The sequence below is a fragment of the Onychomys torridus genome, chromosome 17, assembly GCF_903995425.1.
Source record: "Onychomys torridus chromosome 17, mOncTor1.1, whole genome shotgun sequence".
NCBI classification, from domain to species: Eukaryota; Metazoa; Chordata; class Mammalia; order Rodentia; family Cricetidae; genus Onychomys; species Onychomys torridus.
In genome coordinates this window covers 55,961,922-55,989,106 of record NC_050459.1, presented here as the reverse complement: position 1 = coordinate 55,989,106, position 27,185 = coordinate 55,961,922, and the positions used below count along the sequence as shown (strand labels likewise).

The 27,185-nt window shown below is 36.2% G+C and overlaps 1 protein-coding gene across 1 annotated transcript in view; it reads left to right on the top strand.

Annotated features, from left to right (window-relative positions):
- Nucleotides 1-27,185, top strand: part of Tll1 (tolloid like 1) — a 176,378-nt gene that overhangs the window by 112,818 nt on the left and 36,375 nt on the right. The window contains exons 9-12 of the mRNA XM_036166488.1: nt 2,328-2,443; nt 15,123-15,225; nt 17,791-17,907; nt 19,007-19,152. Coding sequence (XP_036022381.1) covers nt 2,328-2,443; nt 15,123-15,225; nt 17,791-17,907; nt 19,007-19,152 — 482 coding nt within the window. The remainder of the gene's footprint in view (nt 1-2,327; nt 2,444-15,122; nt 15,226-17,790; nt 17,908-19,006; nt 19,153-27,185) is intronic.

The following is a 27,185-nucleotide window of genomic DNA, read 5'->3' as shown; positions in this document are numbered from 1 at the left end:
AAGGTACTTTTTCTGCCTCAGGCTCGAGAGAGCTGAGATTGCAGATGTGAGCTACCATACCTAGCCAAAGTTTGATTTCTATATTTGAGCATAAATCAATCAAGGGTGTAGTAGGTCGAGACTGTGAGCAGGAGACAGTGATGCTTATTGAAAAATAATTTCAAATGCTGAGTAAAGCCTCAGCTGAAAGGCTTTTACAGTCTTACATTGCAATCAAGCTGTAATTTATGGAATAATTTCAAAATTATGTTATATTTTAGGAGAATCTATTTTTTTTTTAGTCAGAACATTGTAGTTTTATAGAATTGTGGATCAGATTTTCTATTGTTTTAATTCTACTGTAGGAAAAGAACCTACATTTCATTTGACTAGGAGAGGCTCTGATTTGCCACGGAATTTCTATATAAAAAGTAGAGAAATACAATTTTTCATAAAACACATTCAACTGCCCAATTGTTACTTAATATCTAAACACATCTTTCTTAGAAACATATGGTATAATGCGAACAGAGCCTTCTAGATCTCCTTGCAACATAGTATGTCTCAAGGAGCCCAGGTTGTTCAGTAACCATAATAAATTATGTGTTTCTGACCTTGAGCATTTTCATTTTATTCTATGGTTCTTTTTATCTGTCTTGCTCACCAGAAGAAGCATTGCTCATTCCTACTATGTTGTTTAAACTTAGTGTCTGTTTTGCTGATGATATAAATATTTATCTCATCGCAGACAGGTTTTATAGCTTTGTTTTACATTTTCAGAGTCATTATCTTTCTTTATTTAACACAAGATATGCAGAATCATTTATAATTGATGGAGCATTGGATGAGATGAGAGTTCACATGCTGACAGTTGTGCCTCAGATCCAGGGAATGTCTCAGTTTTAAGTGCAATATCCTTCAGGGGGAAGACACTGTGTTTTCAGATTATTGAATGAAGGTTGTGAAGATGGTTGGCTGAAGTGGGAAAGAAACTCTTTTCTTTTCAAGACAGGGTTTCTCTGTCTGTCCTTGGCTGTCCTGGAACTCACTCTGTAGACCAGGCTGGCTTCAAACTCACAGAGAGCTGTCTGCCCCTGCCTCCCGAGTGCTGGGATTAAAGGCATGTGCCACCACTGCCTGGCGAAGAAGAAATTCCTAGACTCAAATAAATCCATCCAGAATCACAGAGTGCATTGCATGCCCCTTGCAAAAGTCGTGGAAAAACTAATGGAGTTGTGTTCATTGGTGGACAGCAAGTCTTGAAACCCTGTAGCTGACAATTTGCAATTTTATGTGATTTTCTATTTCCAAAGAATAATACAAAGTTAGAAAGAGAAAACTATTTAATCACTCTTCTGGAAATCTTTACATATTAGCGAAGAAGTGAAAAATTAAAAAAAAAAAAAAACAGAGAAACTATATTATAGCACATTCTAGAAAATGAGTATTTTCTGTGATGGTGTTTAAAGATTTATTTATTTTTATTTTAGGTGTATGAGTGTTTTGCCTGCATGTGTGTGTATGCATGTGAGTGTCTGGTACTTACAGACCAGAAGAGGGCATCAGACCCCATGAACTGCAGTTCAGAGGATTGTGAGCCACAGTGCGTGTGCTGTGGACTTAACATAGGTCCTCTGCAAGAGTAACAGGTGTTCTTAATCATTGAGCTATCATTCCTGCCTCTTCATGATATTTGTCTTTTTTTATTATTATGAATTATTGTATATGGCATTGTTATATTATCTTTCTTGGATATTTATTAGTTATCATTTAAGAATTTTAAAATATTAACATAATACATAATTTTACTATGAAATTACTATTTAAATTTGCCACAATTCACTGTGAAATTTAGACTTCATTCATATTGATTATATTAATACAAAGGAAAGGAAAGTTTCCATTGTTTCTAGTAACACAAAAGTAAGTCTTCGGCAGCTTGAATGAATGTGGATGTCCTTGGAATTGCACACTGTAAGAATGAGTAAGAGAAGTTCCCATGAAGGCAACTTTATATATACTAAATTATTGATTGCTCCTTGTCTGGTTTTATGGTTATCTTTAGTGACACCAGTAAGCTTGCTGAAGTTCTCTAGGAGAGACATAAAAAGAAATTCATTTAGAAGGGTACTCAGTCTGGGCAGGGCATGTTGATGCATTCCTGAAGTCCCAGGACTCAAGAGGCTGCAGTTGGAAGGCCTGGCATTAGAGGTCAGCACTGGTTACAGAAAGAAAATAAGAAAGAAAAAGAAAAGAAACAAAAATGCATATTACTATCTAACACTCTATTATTGTGTTCACGGCTTTCATAATGCTTAGTAAATAATTCCATGCCTTTTCCCCTTCAGCATGTGGAGAAACCCTCCAAGAATCCAGTGGCAACCTTTCCTCCCCAGGATTCCCAAATGGCTATCCTTCCTACACACATTGCATCTGGAGAGTGTCTGTGACCCCAGGAGAAAAGGTAGTTGATGTGCTCAGGAGTCTCCTCCAGCCTCCTCTAAGTAAAGCATTTCCCAAGCTTTAAACTGTATATTGCTTATTGTTTATTTACCATTATTGCTCATTATTATTATTTTGCTATGCTGGAAATTAAACCCAGAGCCTCAAATGTGCTAGGCACACACTTTACCAATGACGAACAGCTACAGCTTTCTTTCATTTTTTATTTTGAGGTGGGTCTTTCTAAGTTGCCCAACCTGTCTTGACTAACTCTGTAGTCCAGGCTGGCTTTTAATTCATAATCCCTCTGCCTCAGCCTGTCACACAGCTGAGATTACAGCTGGGATTGCATTATCAGGCACGGTTTTATTTTTGTTTCATTTTTCAACTATTTAATTAAAATGGAAATTGCTCAAATTTGAAGTTTTTGAAAACCTTAATTTAAAATACTTAGAATGCTTTAGAATGGTTGACACATTATAAATCATATAATGAGATGCAATGAAATTCACTTGAAAACTATGAGACAAGTAAATTTCCATATTTTAAAATGTAAAAAAAAGTGTCCAAGTCAGCCAAGAAGAACTTACAAAGACAACTAGAAACTACAGTCTAATAAAAATCTTGAATACAAAGCCTATAAAATTCAGCAGTAATTAGCAGAAAATTAACAGAATAAAATTCAAATGAGATGGCAGGAAGTCTGAACGAAGTTCCAAACAGTAAGAGACTGGTTTTTAAAAGGAAAAGAGATGAAAAGAGATCAAGAACGATTGATAATGGAGGAAGACAACTGGCTAGTGCTTTTCAAAGAGTGATCGCAAGCACATGACTGGGAAACAAAATGGGCTTAAGTGTGTATTTTGAACATCATGTCCATACTTAAATTGTGCAGTTGTGGTTATTTTTTAATATTTTTATTTCTGTAAAAAAACAAAGAAACCTCATGTTCAAATGGCCTTCACCTGTGAGTTCCTCCCAATGGTTATTTTCAGACAGCATGTAAAGAAAATATCCTATCTGCATGGGAGTAAAACCTTCATGTCAATGTTAATATGGACAGTGAAGAAAGGGATTCATATTACCCAAAATCACATGAAACTAGGGACATAATACTCCAACTCTAGTTGCAGAAACAAATTCAGATGCTTGTATGTATACATATATGTACTTGTGTGTCTATATGTGCTGTGTAGATACAACCTGATAATGTGCATTTGACCCATGGAACAATTCTATTAATGATTTTAAAACAACAGTAAACCCTGATCAAAGAAAGCAGAGAAGATACTTCCTAATTATTATTACAAATTCCATTCTTATTAAGGAAATTTAAAAATTATTTATTTTTAGACAGGTAGAAAATGGAAATATAGTTTACTTCTATTTCTTTTAAAATATTGATCTTAGGAAATTATAGCCTGCATATTTAGGCAAAAGAATGAAAATAAACATATAAAAATATAAAAGAAAGTATGTGTTCTTGTTATATTAGTTTTGTTAGGTTATTGAATTAAAAATAGATAAGAAATGGAATCAATGAACTTGTTGATTCCTGGATTCTGTGTTAAAAAACAAACTTCATGCCTGTAATTATCATAATAGTGACTATTTTATTAATATTAACATCTATATCTATATAGATGTTAATCTTTAATCTCTGCAAGTTATTGTTTGAAGTTTGACCCATTAATTCACACAGAATTACTTAAACATCCTCATTAGCTTTAGTCTGACTCTGTTTCATTTTGGCCTTTCCTAGAGACGTTTGGTAATTTTAAGAAATAATATAGATATGGAGCTGTCCAGGGTCTTATGATAGTCATAACAAAAATTCTTTGAAAAATTACTTATGGAATAAAAATAAATTTTCTCACAAAAAGTTACTGATTTGTTACGTGAGTGCCCATAGTTCATATAGTTATTGGTTTTTTAATTATTACATGCCTGTTGTAACAAGGTTATATGTTCTGGTCACTTTCATTTATTTTAATGAGCCCCATTTCATGTTATAAAAACCATACTTTCAATTATTTTCTTTGTGGCTTTTTAGGATAGTTTTGCCAACTATCTTTGGCTGGCCTGGCATTGACGGTGTAGCACAGGGTAGCCTTGACATCATGATAACACTCTTGCTTACAAATGCTGCAATTACATGTCTGTGTCATCCAACTGACTATAGTTTTTAAAATGATCTTGTAAAATTTAACAAGTTTTGGAGCAAGAGTAATAAAATTAATCAAATTACAAAAATGACTAACTGGCATTCCCCCCTTTCAAATCCTGTTTGAAAGGCGTCATACCATTAGTTTTCGAAATTAATCCACTGCTCTTAAATGATTATTAATAAAACTATTTCCCAAAATTCCTCAAGAGAAATCAACAAATGTATTATCTTTTACTTTATTTTTCCTTATATTATTTATGATAACTGGTAGATAGGTTAAATTGTTACAAATAGGCAGTGAAGAATATTAATTCATTTTCAGGAATATGTAATTTTATACCTTTTGAACTACTAAGTTTATATCAATCATTTTGAGAATATAATTTTTCCAACACAAACAATGGAGACTGCAGTGTCTCTGAAGTCTATTTTATCTTAATCCCAACAATCAGTTACCTCATATTTTGGTTATTATTATACTAAAATTACTTTGCCTCATTTTTTTTCTCAACCTAAAATTTTCAAGCAGGACCTTACCTTCTAATTATACAATGTGCTTTCCAGCATTCTTTTCTTATTACTTTCTCTTTTAATCTTCATTATATGAAACAATTTCTGGCTGGTGTGACCTTGGCCAATACCAGTATTTATAAAGAATAATCTCTGCTTTAAAAATATACTATGTTCAATGATGTCTGCAGAATTTTTGTTTCATTGGTCTTTTAAGTTGTATGGCTACCATTCTCCACTGTTGTTTTTAGCCTATTTGATAATACAGAGTTGTGCCAGTGTTTATTGTTGTTTTGCAATTGTCTTATTTATACTTTAAATATATATATATGTTTTTCAAGACAGTTTCTCTGTGTAGCGTTGCGCCTTTCCTGGAACTAGTTTGAAGACCAGGCTGGCCTCAAACTCACAGAGATCTGCCTGCCTCTGCCTCCTGAGTGCTGGGATTAAAGGCATGTGCCACCAATGCCCGGCCATGTTTATATTTTTGTTGTCCTCAAGTAAAGTAATCGCAAGTTTTATTTTTTTAAATGTTTAGGTCATACCATTGGACATATACATAGACTACTGCATGCTTAGGATATTATATCTTTATGATAGATTTATCTGATTTTACTTATACAGGTGATTTCTGTCTCTAGTTAGGGTTTAGTGAAAAACTCTGAAGCCAGGTATGATGGTGTATGCCTTTAATCCCAGCATTTGGAGGCAGAGTACAAGACCAACTTCATCCACATAGTGAGTTTCAAGACAGCCCAGATTATGTAAAGAGACCCTGTCTGAAAACCCAAATAAATAAATAAACAAACAAATACAGATAATTTTGAAACCTTCTGGTCTGATGCTGAGACACCTACACTTTCTTTTGACTAATTTCTGGTGTACACATGTCCTGTTGTATGTAGTCAATCATCTTGTAAACTCAGCATGATGACATTTTTTTCCTTACCTGCAATTCTAATTACAGCTATAATTACTGTGATTGTTAATATTATATCTAACCTGTACATGTATGTGTTCTCTCATTTTGCTTTTTCTTTCTTGTTTCTTCTTATATATGAATTGTATGTCTTCCCTCACAACTTTGAGTGTTAAAATCCATATTCTGTTATTTGATACCTTCTTTTTACCAGCCTCCTTATCTTTCCAAGATTAAATAAATAATATGCACTCACCTCTCCAGCCATGACTCTCCCTTTCCCGTTAACTAGGACTATTTGCATTGCATATATCCTTTTTTTAAAAAAACATTTTCATGCCTGTTTTTTCCTCATGTTAAAGAAAAATTCAAACAAATCAGACAGTAATTAAAACAGAACTCCAGAGGTGTTCAAATAAAAATGTTATTAATACTTCATTAAATTTGGAAGCCAAAGACCTTACTATGCAACTCAAATAAACAGAATAATACAGTGTTTTTCAGGATGAAATGCTGTAGGGTTACAAAGGTACAGTTTTCTCCAAATTCATGTAAACATGTAATACAATACCAAACAAGTTTTGCAATAGATTTTGGTTGGCTAGTCAGACTGAGTTTTTTTTTCCCTAAAGTTTATTTAAGATGTGAAATATTGGCATAAGCAAGGCGACACTGGCCGAAGTGTGAATGGTGCTGAGTGAATTGCATCTGAACCTAGTAGACAGACACAAGGAAGCTTCTCGAATCTAGAGTGTGTGACATTGTCAAGAGAGCTCGCTGGATCAATAGACTGACCAAAGGGCCACAATGATGCCTGATGGCACTGGACACTTCTGATATATTCACCTGACAAAGAATATTTTTAAATAAATTTGAAAAAATATTTTTCAATAAATCATCCTGAAATAATTTATAACAATGTGTAAAATAAGAATTTTATGTCGTATCATATATCATTCTTATGAAGAAAATATGATTCTTTAAATTTGCAGAAAAGTTTCAAGCACTTGAATTAGAAATTTAAAAAAAATCAAACATATATTATTATAAGTTTTAAAATACAAATACAATTTCAAGAGGTCCCATTTATTAATTGTTGTGCTCAGTGTTTGTGCTGTTGGTGTTATATTTAGGAACTAGAAAAAATCTTCCTGAGTGAGGTAACCCAAACCCAAAATGTCAAACATGGTATGTACTCACTCATAAGTGGATTCTAGATATAAAGCAAAAAACAACCAGACTGCAGCCCACAGAACCAGGGGGGCTACATAGCAGGGGTGACCCTAGGATGACTGTGGCTTACAATAAGTCTTGGTTTTACTCAATTACTGAGCAAACATCAGTGAAACATTTCACTATTAAGATAAGAATTTATACTGTATCAAGCTGATAATAGAAAAATAAATTAATTAATTAAAAATAAAAAAATACAAATATAAATTAAAATGGACACCTACCACCCAGAAACTTGAGAGAATGTTAGTATTATTCAGACCCCAGACCAGTTAAATGCCCCCAGTAAAGATGAACATCACAGAAGCACAGGACAGAAGCAGCAGGAACCCGTCTGAGTTACAAGTATAGCTATCTACTTATTACCACATGAAGTCATTGGCTGTCACTCTATGAAGGAGATGCTCTTTGAACCACAGAGATGTCTCACACCTCACCTCTCAAACCTTCACAGATGGTAAAGAATTATATTATCAGCTGATTGACAGGTTTCAAATTCTAGGAGGAAGGAACTGAAGTCATCTCTATGGGGATATTTGGCAACTTGTACTACATTCTAAAAGATGCAATACCTGCATTATCACTAATAACAGTCTTGGAATGTTCATCTGTGTACATTCTGACAGTAAAAAGTTGGAAATGAAATAAGACAAACATGAAATTGAAGAAAACATTTACAATGTAATGAGAAAATGAAATCACAAGTTAAGCATTATATGTCTAAATGGTTCTAAATCACATGCATATCTGTGGATGGATATCTGTCAAATGGATGAGTATTTTTAAAATAGGAGCTCATAAATAGATTCTATTTTGTCCTTTTTATTTCCTACATTATGCATACATTAGTTTTACATGGGAAAATATTCATTTTAAAATAAGGTCATAATTATGAAAGAATGTGAAGATAATTTAATATTATAAGACTACACACTCAAAGTGGGTAGAATGGCAAGTTGGATTTTATTTCATTTTCCCATAATCAAAACCAAAGACCATCAGTTCACAACTATGTTCTAAGGATCCAGTCTCCCCAGGTAAAGAGATTGCCATTCAGTCTAAGCCTATTCTTGGTGTTTTGACAGTTAAGCATGCACAGTTCAGAATTTAGCTGTGGTGACCAGGCAGAAGGTAATATTGATCTGTCTGTCACTTATAATTGATTGACCTTTGAACAAGGGCAGATTGCTTATGTCTCAGATATAGTTAGGACAGTCTTCCCCCCTTTTCTGTATAACCCATTTAAAAGCCATCATTCAAGTGTTCTCCTTTTGCAAACATTTATTTTTAATCATCCATCTGTGCTTTATACATTATGACAAGTCACAGTCCAGCACTTACATTGCCAAAGGTATGTAAATTTAACAACTGTATATACATTCATTTCTGATTCTATTCAAGTGGATGTATATTCTGATATGTAAAACAAAATTTGCTGTCAATAACTTTGCAATCTTGCAACCCAGTAATATCATTGATAAGTGTTGAAAAACAAGAGAGGAAAGCAGATGCATCTCGTGGTGGGTGTATAGTAGCACTCAGATCTCATTGGAGGTCTGAAGGTGACTGACTCAGTTCTAGCTTTTCAGAAAGGCTGGGATATGGAGAGTTTCAGGGAATGGGAAGGGGGCAGGAGGCATCCCGGAATACATGTGTGCACTTCGAGGAATGGATCCTAACATGGGGCAGCTTTTTCAGGGCACAAAAGAATTCATAACCACCACTTTTTAGTTAGGAATAAACGTGTCTGAGATCATGAATAAGAGTCAGCAAAGGGCCATCAGAGTTCTTGAATCTCTGACACTCATGAACTAATGGTAGCCAGGCTTTACCAAAATGCATGTGGCCACAGAGCACAGGAAACACTGGAGAAACATCAAAGTAAAAACCAAAGATCACTAAATTCTGAGGCTACTGTGTCATCTAGGAAACAAAGAATAACACTTTTTCACATAAAAGCTTAAAGGGAAGGCAGCATTTTTAGAGATTTCACAGTATGTAGAAGTTATCGATTTGCTAGCTAAAGAAGTAAAGTGGGTGGGGGTGAAAGAGATGTGAAAAAATACATAGTTAATACTAGGCAATGTAAGATCAAAAATTTAAAATGCAAATACTGTTATACAGTTTTAAGAAGAAGAATTGCTTTAATAACCCACTCCACACTCCCTTCCCCCATCTGCCATTTAATTGACCTTTATGAGATATTTGACTACCCTGGGGTCACCTAAACTGTATGGAAGAAACTTCAATGAAGATCTCAAGGTCTCTCATCCATTCTTAGGTTCTTCTATGTCCCTCACTGCCATTGGTTGGTTTTCTTATGAAACTTAAAATTTATGTTTTTTTTTTTTAAATGTTTCACAGCATTGTTGGCTTATGGCAAATGAGCTGATGTTTTCCTTTATTTACGCTTCTTTTCTTTTTGTTTTCTACTGAAAATAGATTCTTCTTTCAAACAGTATATCCTCCATAGTTCTCCACCCTCCTCACACTCCTTCCAGCTCCCTGCCACCTCCCCTCTCCCCTGGATCCACACTCCCTCCATTTCCCTTCAGAAATGAACAGGCCTCCAAAAGACCACAACCAAACATGACAAAAAAAAAATACACTAAGACAAGGCAAAAACACTCACACAGGAGGCTGGATAAGATGACCCAACAGGAGGAAAAGAGTCCTAAGAGCAGGCAAAGAGTCAGAGATGCAATGGCTTCTACACTTAGGAGTCCCACAAACACACACAGCTAACAGCCTTTACAGAGAGGTCAAGGTGCAGACCCCAGGCTTTCCACTTCATCCTCTGTGAGCCCATATGTGCCCTGCTTGTTTACTTCGGTAGACCATGTTCTCCTGATGTCCTCCATCTGCTCTATTCCTACGATATTTCCTCTCCCCTCTTGTGTGGATTTCCCAGTTCTCCAAGGGGAGGGACCTTATGGAAACCTCCAGTTTAGACTATTTCTTGAGCTATGGGTCTCTGTATCCTCTCTTATCTGTCGCTGAGGGAAACCTCTCTGGTGACAACTGGACAGGGCACTAAATATGAATGGAACAGAGTATCACTAGGAATAATTTCATTGATATTTCTTGAAATCATTGTGTTTGATGCTACCCTTGCTTTTAAAGCTTATGTTATGATGGATGCTTAAGTGTTCACAATGATGATGGTACACACAATGAACATTTCACAGGGCTTTAAGGTTGCCTAGCTGTTTTTATCTTCACAAGCTTCAATTAAAACTTTGCAATTTAATTATGCAAATGAAAATTTGATTTGATGACATTCCTTTCAAAAGTTTTATTCAACATCTGTAAGTTTAAGTGAACTGAAAATCTGAGACTCTAAGGCTTGAACTTGAACCCCAGTTTCTTGATGTACTATGAAGAGTAGATTCTAATTTCAGGAGAAGATAGAATATTTCCCCTGAGTATAAAGCCAGTTTTATCTGAATTGAATCTTAATGGTCAATAGCTTCTGTAATTACAAAGACATGCAGTAGATAGTCTTACCTTTCATTTCTGACAATACAGTGCCCAAACTGAACAGACAATAGTGTAGAGAATGGTTACAATTACTTATTTATTTATGAAAATACACTGCAGACAGGATTTGCCAATAGAATACAGTTTATTGATTTGATCTGTGACTTCAGATTTTATTGCTAAGAAAAATCATGTAGTCAACAAACACAGTGCATTAGATTTCCCTAGGCTCCTCTGGCCAGAGTCCAGTAATCTATTTTTATCCTGCTGCTTTTTATTCTAATATCTTTCTCCCCAAAAGCCATTTAATAACATCAGCTAAATGGGTGAGGTTCCCCTTCTTTGTCTCTCAGAAGTTTAAATGCTGTTGTAGTTGGCTTTTCAACCGTGCTGTGAGATTTGTGTACATGGTCAGTGTTTTCTTGAGTGTGCTGAATTCATTTGTCCTTGCTCTGGAGACTTGCACATATTCAGACTCTTGAGCAGCTCATCTGCCTTTCTTCAAGGCTTCACTCCACAGCACTGTCAAACAGAGTCTTTAGTGAGCAAACTCAGCTGCAATGGTATCCCTTCAATTTTGCAAATGAAACTCCTCACAGACCAGGAAACCTGAGAACTTCCTTTGGTTTTCTCCATCCTGAGCTCCAAAGGAGCTGTAATTAATTTCAAATTGATGCTTATTACCACCAAGAGTGAAATGGTTATTCTAATTCAGCTCTCATTTATCATTCTTTAAAAGATGCAGTATGTTTACATAACTAGTATAATACAAAGCAAACCAGTATTTACCAAGTGCTTTTGATTTATAATTCAACCTTGGCTTCTTCTAGCAGCATTAGTTAAAGGCCTAGATCTATAGTCATAACCCTAAGATTTGATTTTAGAAAACCTATCTTTATTACATTTTCTACTTCTAAAGGATTCTGTGTTTCATATTAGTGTCAGGACGGTTTTGTTCGTCCACGGTGCTTGGTTCTTAAACTAGAAGATTAAAAACAAGATAGGAAACTCTTCTGTTGGGAATTATCCGCTGTTCAGCTCTGTGTGTGTGTGTGTGGGGAGGTGCTCTGTGTGTGTGGTGGGGGGAGTAGAGCATCCTAAGATCTCACATATTAACTGTTAGCAATCCAGGCACATTATTTTCAGTTTGGAGTAAATGTTGATGATAAATGCACTTTCAATTTAGCTGATTTCTTTTCCTCATCTAGGGGAGAATTAAAACAATTTGCACATGATTATAAAATTTCCTATTGAATTTAAGAGGGGCCACACAGGAACCTCAGTTATCTCCTTAGGTCTCCACTCTGTTTCTCCTAGAGGACTTCTCACAGGGTTCTGCAGAACTGAAGCTGTTGGGAGAGTATAATTGCAGTATAATGGAATTACTAGTCACCTCTCATTCTGTCTTAGTAGACACAAATGAAACACAAATTAAGGTGGGAAATCCAGAAATTATTCTCCATCTATACCTGAAGAACAGTTTTAGATTGTATGGGCATAGAACATGCTTTGGGAAGTAGCTCGAATAATTCAGAAATAAGACTGCTTTATAATCAAATATGGAAAGTGACTGAGAGAGGAAGAAAAGGATGATGAGGACTTTGCTCTTGGACATTTGGGGATATTAAAAAATTTTCTGAAAATACTTGGGGTAATAAAGCTGATTAAAGGAAAAGAAAAATGAGAGAAAGGGAGGGGGCATGCAAATTGGGAAGATTAAAAGCCAAAGGGTGAGTTTATTAAAACCAAGTTACGTCAGGAAATGGATTACATCTTTGAAACACATTTCCACTGCCTCATTCTGGGGGGATTTTTATCATTTAGTAAATAAAAATGACAGATGAGCTATGTAGAGCATTGAAACCAACTTTGTAGTAAAATTTCATCAGTGATCATTATGGTACCTAGACATAAGATGCATAAGGCTTATTTAGAGTAACCTTGATTCTTCACACTGCAAAGGTATGAGCTCACAGTGTGTTTTGACTATAATTAGTGCTTGATTTTCTCTTTTTGTTGTATATGTGTGTGATGTGTGTGGGTGTGTTCACGTGTATATGAGAAGAGGCATGAGCATGTTCATATGTGTGCTTGCATGTGGAAGCCAAAAGTTAATGTTGGGTGTCTTCCTCCATTGTTCTCTAGCTTACCAGTTGGATAATCTATCTAGTCAGCTTGGTCAAAATGTTCCCTGTCTTTGCATCCCAGGACTCCCTAGGATGACAGGCGGCCTGCCATGGCTGCCTGGCATTTCAGTGGGTGCTGGAGCCCAGACTCCAGTCCTCATGGTTCTGCTGCAAATTCTTTAACCTATGTGCTAAGCCCTAGCCCAGTGAGTGATTTTCTTCCTTTCTCTCCTTTATTTACTTTTCTACAAAATAGTTGTCTTAATTGCCTTTTGATATATGGAAGTAGGATTTTTGAATATTATAGCATTCAAATTTCAGTTTCTTAAAACAGTGTCTTTACTTTCCATGGTGGTTGTACTATTACATTCCCAACAGTGTACAAGGTTTCTTTTTTGCCACGTTTATACGTGTTCTTTTTATCTGATGGCGTCTGTCTTTCGGAAAGAGTTATTCTAAGAGGTGTAATGTAGTGCTTCACTGTGGTTTTAGTTTGCTTTTCTTGGATGATTAGTGCTATGAGCATTCCTTAATATTAATTTTTTATTGAAAATAGATTTTTTTTCATATCTCTGATCATGGTTTTCTCTCTCCAAACTCTCAGACTCTACCCACTTCCCCACCTACCCCAATCCACACCATTTCCCCTTCTCTCTCACAGAATATGACAGACATCTAAATATTAATACTAATAATAATAAAATAAGAAAAGAGAGGCACATGTATTTTCATCAGAGTTGACAGGCTGATCTGGAATATGGATGCAGGAAGGTTAATCTCTCTCTCTCTCTCTCTCTCTCTCTCTCTCTCTCTCTCTCTCTCTCTCTCTCTCTCTCTCTCTCTCTCTCTCTCTCTCTCTCTCTCTCTCTCTCTCTCTCTCTCTCTCCTATTCTCTTATCCAGCTTTTCCACTATAACTAAAAGTTTCTTTGAATATCGTTACAGATTATAGTTTTATACTAAGGCATTTCATGATTTATTGCTTTGGGCTAACATTCATTTCAGTTTCTAAAGAATAAAATTATTATGACCCATAAACCAATGAGATGTATTTAAAGTGCAAGAGGGTTGAAATGAACTTTGAGTATATGAAATGATTTCCAAATGAATTAGACATCATAGAAGAACATGTCTTCTCCCAATTCCATTCTACATTTCATATGACCAGGTAAAAATAAAGAAGTTAGTGATTTGAAAAGTGAAGTCTCTTATGAAGCCATAAGAAAAAAAAATCTTTTTATGAATTTGTTCTTGGATTATCTTTATAAAATGCAGCATCATTCCAAACAAAGAGAAGAGAGGGTCATGTACAAGGTTGTCTAGCTCGGAAGCATTTGCATGTATCTTCTTGGATCTGGAGACCTGCAGTGCCATCTGCCTTTAATTACACTAAGAGGAATAAATCTGAATGCTAGGGCTGTATTTAAACATTACAACATACACAAAGATATTGTGTTCTGATGTTTATTTTTAACATAATTACAGTTGTCTTGATGGTTGTCTTTGAAATAAATTATTAAAAAGAAGTCATTCATGGAAAAATTGGAATTATTCATGGCTCAAATCATGTATCTTAGGAAAAATTTAAAATAAGCCTTTTGAACAAATGTTCCTATTTGTTTTAGGACTGCTCAAATTGACAGATTTCAGGTTAATCGCTAAAGTGGCTATGATTCCCAATGATTTAACAGTGAGTTGCTGTTGCTATTATTACATATTAATAGGAATGCAGCTGGGATGTGGCTTGCTTGTTAGAGTGCTCACTTGAGTTCAGACCTCTAGACTACAAAGTTGAGTGAAGTGTCAGACAAAGCAATCACACCTGCCATCCCAGCAGAGGCGCCATGAGAGACAGAGACAGAGGTCTACCTACAAGCTCTCTTCAGTTCAACTGACTTGGCAAAGTTTAAGGCCAATCAGAAACCTTTCCTAAAAAAAAAAAAAAAAAAAAAAAAAGATAGATGATGTCTGAGAACTGACACTTGAGGTAGTCCTCTGACTTTTACAGACATGCTATACACATGCACTACCCACACGCTTCCATGCACTCATACATGTGAGTATACACATACACACACACACACACACACACACACACACACACACATGCAAACAATACTAAGAAGAATAAGAATATATGGTTCCAAGTTTTTAATTACATGGACAATGTGAATAGAGAAAAAGAGGAGTATATTTTCATTGTCTTGCTTCTCTGGGAATCAAACAGCTGTGAACTAAATGTCACTTTTACTTCCTGTGTTTTTCAGATTGTCTTAAATTTTACCACAATGGACCTCTACAAGAGTAGTTTGTGCTGGTATGACTACATTGAAGTAAGAGATGGTTACTGGAGGAAGTCGCCTCTCCTTGGTAAGATATAACTCATCTTCTCTGGGGCTGCTTATATATTCTATCCAGAGGAGAAGCAGATGGTGTTTCCAAGAGTTATCTGAGGATTTGACTCCATATGAGTGCACTTGTTTACATGTTTAATTGTATGGTTTTTTTTTCCAACCATACCAAAAACTGCTCAAAGACAAATAGATGAATAGATTGATTCAATGATTTAAAGTAAAGTATATATGGGATAGATTATTGGATCTGAACACAATGATTGAGCAAAGCTTCCCAAAGACTATGCTTATTATTAACAACACAGCATTTATTTCTGCATTTGAAATTTAAGGATAATACTTTTGATAGATTACATATGTATATGGTGTGTGTGTGTGTGTGTGTGTGTGTGTGTGTGTGGTCTCTTTCCTAAGGCATCAGAGTGAATCACCAGGTACGTGTTCATTAGCTGACTTTAGCTGAGAAGAGGCATCTTTAGTTTGTCTCAGTAAGTGCAGCTCAGACTAGTGTCCATGAATGTCTGCTCTCAGCATTGAACTTCTGCTCATAGGTGAGATATGTTGTGAGCCACCTACAGGTCAGCAGCTTCTTGGCTTTCGTCTCCTTCCTTTAAGATTGTGACCTTTCTTTCGCATTTAGTCATAGCTTTGCTTAGTTGAACTTTAATCCAGGTCTGATCTTCTTTCTTAACATCTAAAACCCGCTGATTGGACATCATTTTAACAGTCTTAGTAAGTCTGAGCCATCTGTGGAAATATTTCAATACAAGAACCAAAAAGAGTTGAACTGATGTGAAAACATCTGTTCTCTGCTTCTAATTTCTCAACCTAGATAAAACAATGTATTGTGTGTATAGCTGGAATCCCAGAAAGCACTTTTGTGGCATCATGTTGGAGAATCCAATCTGAAACTACACTCTGAAAAGCACTTTGTGTGATGGCACCCTCTGCTCCACTGGTTCAGTGCAGAGTAGTCTACCAGACCAAGTCAGTGGGATATGGACAACCTGTGAAAACCTCTCCCTAAATAATCCTTGAAAGACAGCTCTGAATGGAGGGGCTCAGATTGACAGCTTTGGGCCTACCAGGAAAGGAGTTAGAGTTGTAAAAACTCAGCTCGCCAGGATGCATTTGAAGAAACTCAAGTTGGAGGATGCATTTGCACAGACTTGTTGATAGTTCACATGCCTTCGACAGCTAACACATCACTGTTCTTTGCCGCATCTTTTTAACTTAATGGACAGTTTTGGAAGAATCCTTACTGATTGACCATTACTATGAGTTTTCTCTATTCAAATTACCTTTGAGTTTTTAATTTAAATTTATGTATAGGATTGTTTCCAGCACTGCAGAGTAATGCTGACAGTTTCTGTTCTCCCTTGTATGTTGACCCAGCGTACAGTGTACACATGTTCACACATTGTGGTTGTAAATGTGAGTAAAGCCTAAAAAACTAGAAAAGAGGTAAAACTAGGTAATTGGGAAGAACATGGTTTGGAATAAAGACACAGAGATTATAAGAATGAAAAAGAGAATGAAGGGAGTGTGCTTACCCAGGAAGATCAAGGATGGTGGGAGGGGCAATTAAGATGAGACAGAGGGAAAACCTACTGAGCACACTTTATTCAAAAATTCCACAAGGACATTTAGTAGCTGCATACTAATCTAAAAATGAAAATAATTATTAGAATGAAGAGCAATATAGTATGATGATAGAGTTTGATATATATGGTGTGATTACAGAGTATTGTGTGTGTGTATATATATATTATATATAGTATGATTATAGAGTTATAATATATAGTGTGTTTAAACATTGTTTCACATGGAAGCTCAGGGTAACAAGAGGTGAGTAATGAATCAATTGGTGGAAGGGATTATGTGCAAAGGAAGGCCCGATTTGGTTATTTTCTTTATTTGCTCTTAATAACTCATGCATATAGAATATGATTAGCATTCAGAATAAATTTGATAATGCTTTCTGCTTGTAATACCCTGGACTATCATAGCTTTATCTCTGATGGAGCATATGTTAATGTAAGATACCAGGGGCATCTTACACTGTTTGTTCTGAGGTATTATCATTACTTTGGTGAAGGGAAAAACTTCTCTTTGTGTCTGGAGCAACTTGTACCTTTGTAGGAGCAATCAGATTGGTAATTGCTCTGAATTCTCACAACAACTTGAGACTTCTGTTTTCCATAGAGTCAAAGCACTGCCTTGATGCCTCATGTGATCTTTTATGAAGTTTGGGGGTTAACTCTTAATTCTTTATATGATGGTGATACCGGTGTCAATTGATTGAAGATTTTGAAGTGGATCTAAAGAAACTGCTTTATTTCTTCACCTTTATTAGGCCAAAGTTACGAGTTTAATCGCTAAAGATATGAGCCAGATGCATTTGTATATTCATATATATACATGTATATATAATTTATATATATGAATATGTACTTGTATATATAATTATATCTATATCTATTTATATATCTATATAAATATATTTAAAGTGTGGAGCACAAATATAGCATAGTACACATTCATATTTAGGAGCTTCTCTTTATCCTTTTATTTCCTTTAGGTAGATTCTGTGGGGACAAAGTGAATGGAGTTCTTACGTCAACAGACAGCAGGATGTGGATTGAGTTTCGCAGCAGCAGTAACTGGGTAGGAAAAGGGTTTGCAGCTGTCTATGAAGGCAAGTCAAATTAAATTTCAGCAATCATTTCACCCCCAGTCTCTCAACAGAAATGCTGTTTCCTTTTGTTTCATTAAAACAATATGGAAAGCTTATTTTGCCATGACATAATGTTCTGAACCAATATGGTAATGTTCACAGGATGATATTAATAAAAATAACTCCATAAACTTAAAAGGCAAGAGCAACTGGTTTTCTAGTATAAGTGATACAGCAATGAAACAGGCATGACAAAACATTCTGAAGTTTGTTTATGATGCTATGAAATGTTAAGAGAAATTAGTATTTTTCTTTGTACTGATTTTTTTTTAACCTGTTTGACCCTTGTAGTGGTAAAACACTCCATTCTAGGAAACTGCACAATGAGTGATTGTGCACAGTTCTGAAGCATGCTTTGTCTAAATGGAAGAGTCAGCAAGTGAGAAAGAATTTATTACAGGCTTTGCTCTATATTTCAAGAAGACAATGAGCCTGCATCATGCTTCCTGGCTGTAAAACAGTCTTTCTTGGCAGGTTGTGGGTGGAGAAGCCCCTACCCACTGCAGGAGATTAAGTAGTTTCCAGGACAGGAGATTGCCTTAAAATGTCAAGAAATGAGTGCATTTTATTTCCAAGATCCACCTCCTGGCTGGGGAGGAGAGGATTATTGGACAGAACCAGGAATGCCACACACAGGACACAAGCTAGTGTCAGAGGCCCCAGGGGTTCTGCCTAGAGTAAAGCTTCTTTGCTAATGAGCTGTTTTATCTGTGTTTGAAAACCCAAGCAAGTATCTCAGGGAATCAGAAAGCAAACTCAGAGAACACGTTTATAATGATCCCACAAGTAAAAACAAAAATAAGAGATTTTAGTTCTGATTAGACATCACAGCAATTAAAACTTCTAGACTCCTTGTCTGGTCATGCTCTCATGTGTACAGTCACATGACTGTATTTATCCTGTAATCTTCACAACATGACAACTGTGCAGCTTTGATTTTTCTTTATAACATGGTCTTTGCATTCTCATAGGAACTGGCCATCAATGCTGCCTTTGAACAAAAGTAAACTGAAATGGCATGCCAGGGCTTATTTGCTTGTTTGTTTTTTGCTTTCTTCAGCAATCTGTGGAGGTGAGATACGGAAAAATGAAGGACAGATTCAGTCCCCCAATTACCCAGATGACTATCGGCCAATGAAAGAGTGTGTGTGGAAAATAATGGTGTCCGAGGGCTACCATGTTGGACTGACCTTTCAGGCCTTTGAGGTAAAAAGTCTTCTAGGGAAACTTCATGGGGCATATGCTCTATAAATGTTGGCGGCATTTACAGGACTCCCCATTAAGTCAGCGGAGAGGCAGAGAATCAGCCTTTTAATCAGCGAAGAAGCAGAGGGTAGCCTATAAAATGTAACATCAAGCAGAGAAGGTTGCTTTTTTTCCCCTTTCCACTTGTTATAGACATTTTTGAGAAGATTAAAGTGAGTTTACATTAACTGTGCTATTTGAATTAGAATGTTTGAAGTGTTGACAATAGCTTTTGAAGCCTTTTTTTTTTTTTTTGAAAATACATGAGCTTCCAATGTAGACTCCTTGGAGGGCCCATTAAATCATAGAGTCTTTATTTCCCCGCTGGAGGTTTCTTTTTATGGTATGAGGGAGAAAATAGTTTTGCTCTTATATGATTGCAAAAATCATTTATATCAAACATAAAGTTATTAACATTCTTAGGAGCTTTTAATTTCATCAAAAATTATTTGTCGATGCTTTTGAGAGATAGCTCATTGGATAAAGCACCCATCTGAGGACCAGAGTTCTCATCCCTAGAACTCACAAAGCAGCTAGGCAGGTGTGGGGGCCACCTGTGATCCCAGCACTCCTGGAGGAGAGAATGGATATTCACCAGGAAAACAGACTCGCTAGACTACACAGAATCCCTAAACTCTGGATATTGCAAGAGATTCTGCCTCAGTAAATAAAGTGGAAAAAAAATTGGAAAGGACACTGACAAAAACTTCTGGTGTCTACATGTAAACACAGCCCAACCCACACAAGTGCCCATCCACATGTGAATACCCATACTGATAACCACACACACATGCACATGTAAAACATTAGAATATACCAAAGGCCAATCAGAATTCTGGACCAAAATCTGACCATGAAACTAACCAAGATGGCTAATACACCCTTCCTCCCTTCCTCCCTCTCTTTCTCCATCTCTTCCCTTCCTCCCTCCCTTCCTCTTCCTCCTTTCTTCCCTCCCTCCCTCTCTCCTTCCCTCCCTCCCTCTCTGCCTCCCCCCTCCCTCTCTCCCTCCTTCCTCCCTTTCTTTAACTGTAATACAATAAGAACTAAGAAAGAATGCAATTCCAAATGAAGATAAGGGGGATAATTTTAAAGTCTCTGTAGCATGCTTCAATCAGTCAAAGAATCTAGAAAGTGAGAGCTCAAGGTGATGTGGGACAAACTAATGAGATGAGTGGGTGTGGTGGGTCCAAGCAAGAGTTGGAAATTGAGATGTCACGACTGAGGAGTACTTTTCTGCTGACAAGAAGAAGCCTGACACAGTTCTAGGCCATCAGAAGGCACCGGTGCAGTCACTGGTTGGGGCATACTTTGCACTGAGACCAGAGATGGTACTCATGTCTTTGTTCCCATGGCAACAGCATCAGGGATATCTAGAAGACATCTGTGCAGTTAGAGCCTCTCCTAGCTCCCCCACAGGCCTGTGTGACCCATCTTTGATACTTGTCTTTCGCTTGCACTTGCTACTTTATCTCCCATACGTATCTCCTTTCATCAAGAAAAAATAAGCCCTTTCTGCTTTGACCACGATGTTGTGTTTTATACTGCAGATATCTCTGCACTTGGGAAATCTTAGTTTGAAATGGACTCACAGAAGAATTTTGTTATTTTTATTTTAATAATAGATATTATTCAACTATGCTAGCTTACAATTAACAGTGAACTAAACTGTCTGATTAAAATGTGTATGCCTCGGGCTGGAGAGATGCTCAGTGGTTAAGAACACTTGCTGATATTGCAGAGGACCCAAGTCTGTTCCCATAGCACTTCTCAGGTGACTCACAATCACCTGTCTCTGTTCTGGGGTATCTGATGGCCTCTCCCATCCTCCATAGGCAACATGCATGCATGGTTCACATACATGGTACACATATATAAACTCAGAACTATACACACCTACATAAAATTTTTTAAAAAATCTTAAAAATGTTATATATGTAAGAGTCCTATTGCCATTTTCTGATATATTGAGTACTAAGAGATACACCACCATGAAACACATAATTCAATATGTGTTTAATGAAATTTTCTTATTATAGATATTATATCTAAACACGGAGATATCTGAGAATAGTGAGTGGCTTAGCTTTTCTGCAGCCTTATTTTTTTTTATCAGTTAAGGAGTTGATGCATACTTTAGTAGTAGCAACTGTTCAAAAGTAAGATGGTATAAAGATAAATATTCTCATCTCAGGCACTCACAACTGTATATACATTAGCCATTTAATTATTGTTGATTAGAGGAATGACACAGTGATCATTGTGCTTTTGAGATTGAGTTTGGCGAATGTAACATTTTATTGCTATCTCTAATGTTGTTTCTTAATTTTTCCTTATTTCTATTGTGTCCACCTCCATTTATGTGCTGAACCATTTAAATATGTGTTAAGCTTCCTAAGTGACTAATCCAGAACCCCCTGGCTACCGAGATTACACACTGAACCCTCAACACTTGATGTCAGCACTCATCCAAATAGTACCCTCACGTCTACTCCTTCACATAAACAGTAATACGACATGGTTTACACCAAATGTCTCACCACTTCTCTGCCCCTTTGCTTGGAACTCATGGTGAGAACCTCAGCCTTAACTCTATTCTGTGTAGTGTGTGGGTGCAACATCACTTACAATCACCTAAAGGGTTTCGAGTCTAAAATAAACTCTGGGTTGAGTTGCTGTGATCCAACCCACGCCCCTCCTCACTCCTTCACAGCCACTCTCGGGATCTTGCTTATCTTTTGCACAACTCTGAAGCTTTTTCCCAAAAGACGGGTTTTGCTTCCAATGTTCCTCTGATTCTATGTCTCCAGACATTACTCTTACTCCTCTCTCACTTTATCTATATCTTTGTTTATTTCTTTCTTTAAAATATATGTACCTGGCAGCTCAGTAGGAGTAAACCATTCCCGTACCCACAGTGATCTCTAAACTATCACACAGCTTTGTTCACTGCAATTATGACTACTTGAATCTAGGCTAAGGATCTGTATATATTCATGGGTTTGGTTTATGCTTGACATTAAAATATGATCACAAAGAACAGAAGCATTGTCTGTGCTGTGAGTCACTGTATCTTCAACACCAATGGCTCTGTGATAATGGAAATTATGGATATAAATGTTAAAGTGCCTAGTGTTCTGTGGTTTAAATTTCTTACAAAAAGTACGTGAGTCTCAGTGCAGAGGCACTAAGAATTAACAGGTAAGTTAAATATAGACTATGGAGGACTTGGTGTGTTTTCTGATTGAAGTTAAACTAGACATTCCGAGTTCTAAGACATTCAGAAAGGGCAAAGACTTAGGTGTCCTGCCGAATCCTAAGTCTCCTAGGGGAGGAGCCCAAGCCTGGTTCATTCACTGAGTTTCTTACCAATTGAAATGAAACCAGCATTTGTATCCACACACAGTTGATTCTGGGTTTACTTGCTGATTTTCCTACTCAGTAAAAAATTATGGAAGCCTCAAATCAATATTCTATTTAGATCATTTACAGGCACATACTCAGCACCAAACAGGCACATTACAAGCTGTGATGTGCCTTAATAAGAGAATGTGAGTTAGATAAGCCTCATTCAGGCATGAGTCATAGCGTTGTTGGCTGTGAGTTCAATGTTAATGAATTGACAATATAAATTAAAATATCCTGAAATAGAAATACACTTAAAACAAGATTGTGCAATGATTTGTGGATAAAACATTTTGTGACTAGAATCCTACAGACCAACATTGTGTTTGCCAAGGAGCAATGAATCCATACGTGTTAATTCACATGTTCTCAACAGTTCTATAGAACATAAGTAATTACATTACTGTGAGTATAAAAAGATCAACCATGTTACATTAGCTGTTTTAGAAGGCACTTAATTTAATTTGTTTAATTATATGTTTATGGGGATATATTTTTTGTTTAAACATATATTTCTTTGTGGCTGGAGTTTAGACATAATTTGGTTTCTAGAATCTACATGGTAGATTATAGCTTTCTCTACCTCCAGATTTCTGACAGAAACAGGCACCAGGCATGCATGTGGTGTTATATGGAAGCAAACAATCATACACATCAAATAAAATTTGAAAATAAATAAATTTTCAAATAAATTTGAAAAGAAATAAATTTTCAAATAAATTTGAAAATAAATAAATTTTCAAATAAATTTGAAAAGAAAATGCTTACATATCATGTTCCCAAGATAGAAATTGTATCTTTTGTTTTCAATTTTTATTCATTTTAGCTTTTGAGAACTTCATTTAAAATATAAGTACTATGTCTTAATCACTCTTACTTTTCTTTTTTCCAGCTACTCCAGTGTTCTTCCCTCTCTCTCCCTAGTTCGTGACCTCTTATTTAGTTATGATTGTTGCATACATACACATATACATACATATTTGCACACATGTATATACAATCTATTAGGGGGTATTTATCATTGATTTTATATATGCATATGTATCCAGGGATAACTATTTGGGATTGGGCAACCTATGAGGGAATCTTATTCCTTGAGGAAATGGATTCTCTCTCAGCAGCCGTTGACCACCACAGTCTTCATTAAGGGTTGGGACCATGTGGAATGTTCCCTCTCCACGTTGGCATATCAACTGATGTTGTTGTTATGCTGGTCTTGTTTAGGCAATCAAATTGTTATGATTTCATGGCTGCATTTTTCCTGTAGTGCCTATAAGACACTATCTAGCCACAGGAATCCTGGGATTCCGGTTCTGAGAATCGTTCTGCTGCTTCTTCCATAACATTCTCCTAGTTTTAGGTGTAGGGATTGTATTGCCAAAATATCAGTTAGAATTGGGCACCCCATAGTCACTTGTTTAGGCATTTTGACCAGTTGTGGATTTCTGTAACAGTCTCTATCTGTGGCAAAAAGAAACTTTGATGAGGGCTAAGATCTACACTTACCTATGAGTATAAAGATAAACATTTAGAATATAGTTAGAAATTGTATTGGTTTAAGGAGAAAGACAATAGTCAGTTCCCTTTCAAGACCATGACTTCTCTATTCACAAGTAATTGGCTAGCTTTACAGTTTCAGGCCTGAATTCCCTCCTATTGAGTGGACCTTAAATACAATTAGAAGGCTTCTAGTTACCCTGAGATAAAAGTGCCACTATTGTACCATTGAGAATATCTTGCTGGCCTGATTTTTATTATTTGTAGGCTTTACAGCTAGATAGAACTGCTGATTATCCCTCTCTCTTGGTAACTTGCATAGCACATTCTGATACCTGAGAGCAAGTCCTCTAGGAGTAGGATTTCAAGTCAGTCTCAGTTCAGTTCCTTCAAGTCGTGTGTGTGTGTGTGTGTGTGTGTGTGTTGTCTTCAGCAATAGCCTATCCTTCAGGTTCAGAAAGGCACCCAAGGACAATGGCAATAGGTCATATTGCTTGAGGAGACTCTTGTGTTTCTCTGAAAAACAACTTGAGGGAGGTTTCCATGGATTTATGTCAGATGACACACAATTTTTGGGGGAAGTGCCATCACTTCATATGGTGTGACAGTACTTAAATATGTAGGTATATACACATTGTACATATATGTATTCACATCCATACATATCTATAATACATCTAAAATAAGCTCATAAATGTTTTTTATCAAACATCCTTGGCGTTATCTGCCATCCTCTTCAATTTCCTTGCTTCCCAGTTAAAGTACCTTATTCCTATTTACCTCCATTCATAGCGCTGCCTGCCTAGAGAGGATCTCCCACCTCCTTCCCATCTCTGCCCTTAATTTCCTAGTCTGAGGTCACTGGAGCTCATACACTCAGATGTAAAGATTTGGAACTCAGTCTGCAGTTAAGAAGGAACCTGTGATATTTATCTTTCTGGGCCTGGATTAACTCACCCAGTATAATATTTTTTAGTTTTATTTACCTGGTTATTTCATTGTGTTTACAGCTGACTAGAATGTCATTGTCTACATATACCACAGTTTTCGTGATTCACTCATCAACTTAATTGGCATTTAGGTTGTTTCCATCTTTTAGCTCTAGTGAATAGACCTTCAAAGAACATGGCTGAGCTACCTGTGTACTAGGATGTCATATGCCAAGGAGTGGGATGGCTGGGTTATATCATAGATTTATACTTAACGTTTGAGAACTCTCACTGATTTCCACAGTGGCTGCACTGATTTGCAGTTCCAACAGCAGCAAACAAAGGCTCCCTTTTCCTGCATCCTCACCAGCATTTCTTATCAGAGGTTTCCTTGAAGTTAGCCATCTGACTAGGGTGAGATGAAATCTCAGAGTAGTTGTAATTTGAATTTAGCAAATTGTTAAGGATGTTGAACAATTATTAAGATATTTCTTAGCTAAACTTCTTTCTCTTCCTTCCTTCCTTCCTTCCTTCCTTCCTTCCTTCCTTCTTTCCTTCCTTTCTTTCTTTTCTTCCTTCTTTCCTTCCTTCCTTCCTTCTTTCTTTTTCTTTCTGTCTTTCTGTCTTTCTTTCTTTCTTTCTTTCTTTCTCTCTCTCTTTCTTTCTATCTTCCTTTAGAACTCTCTTTGGATATTTTTCCCCATTGGTCTATGAATCTGCTTTTATGCCAGTACCATGTTGTTTTTATTACTATAGTTCTTTAATAAAGCCTGAAATCTTGTGTACCAATCCTTTGCTGTCTATTAGTTTGGCTGTCTTGGGTCTTTTGTAGTTCCAAATAAGTTTTAGCACCGCCCCCTCCCCCATTTCTGCGAAGAATATCATGAAAATGTTGATTGTGGTTACACTGAATCTGTAAATTGTTTTTTCTAGGATGGTCATCTTCATGGTATTAATTCTACCAATCCATGAACATAGGATGTCTTTTCACTTTTTAATGCCTTTTTCAATCTCTTCCTTCAGAGATTTACATTTTTTATTGTAGAATTCTTTCACTTTTTTGGTTGAGTTAATTTCTGGATGTTTTATTATTTTGAGGCTAATATGAATGGGAATGTGTTTATGATCTCTTTCTCAGTGTGTTTTTCATTCATATAGTTTGAAGGCTAATGAGCTTTGCAAATTGACGTTGTATCCTGCTACTTAGATGAAAGTTTTGATCATTTCTAGTAATCTTCTGATATAATATTTGGGTTCTTTATGTGTAATATCATGTCATCTATAAATTGGGATAATTTGACTTCTTTGCCTGTTTGTAACCCTTTAGTTTCCTTCTCTTTTGCTCTACCTGGGGCTTCCCAGGTACTTACAGACTCAGAGATTAATAGAGAAGCATTTAACATACACCAAAGAAACTTATACCATTGTAAGATAATACATTAGGAAAAAACCTTCTCCCATTAAGATAGAAAACCTAAAGTAGACAAATGAATTTCTAGATTCCAAACCACAATGGTTAAACTAAGAAGTCAACAGCCTAAGCAAGGCCATAACTAACAAGGAGACTGAAATTAAAAAAAACAAAGCAAAACAAAACAAAACAAAAAAAGAGCTCTAAGAAAAGCTCAGGTCAAGATGGATTCACAGCAGAATTCTACCTGATCTGTAAAGAACTATACTCAATACTTCCTAAATTATTTTAAAAAATAGAGACAGAAAGAACACTTTTAAACTCCTTCTATGAAGGTACAACCCTACTATCAAAACCATGTAAAGACTCAATGAAAATAGAAAACTATAGGTCAATATCTCTGATGAATAAAGATTTAAAGATCTTCAGTAAAATTCATGCACACTATTAAACAGAAGTCATCCACTATGATCAGGTCAAATTGGCCCTATCCCAGACATGTAGGGATAGTTCAACATACCTAAGTTACTAGATATAATAAATCATATAAATGGATTTAAAGACAAAAAAAATCACACAATTATCTCATTAGATATAGAAACCACCTTTAATAATATCCAATATTCTTTGTGATAAAGTCCTAGAGGGAATTGGACCAGAAGGAATGTACCTTGACATCATAAAGGCAGCATGTGACAAACCCACAGCCAATATCATGATAAACAGAGACACACTTGAGGCAATCCCACTAA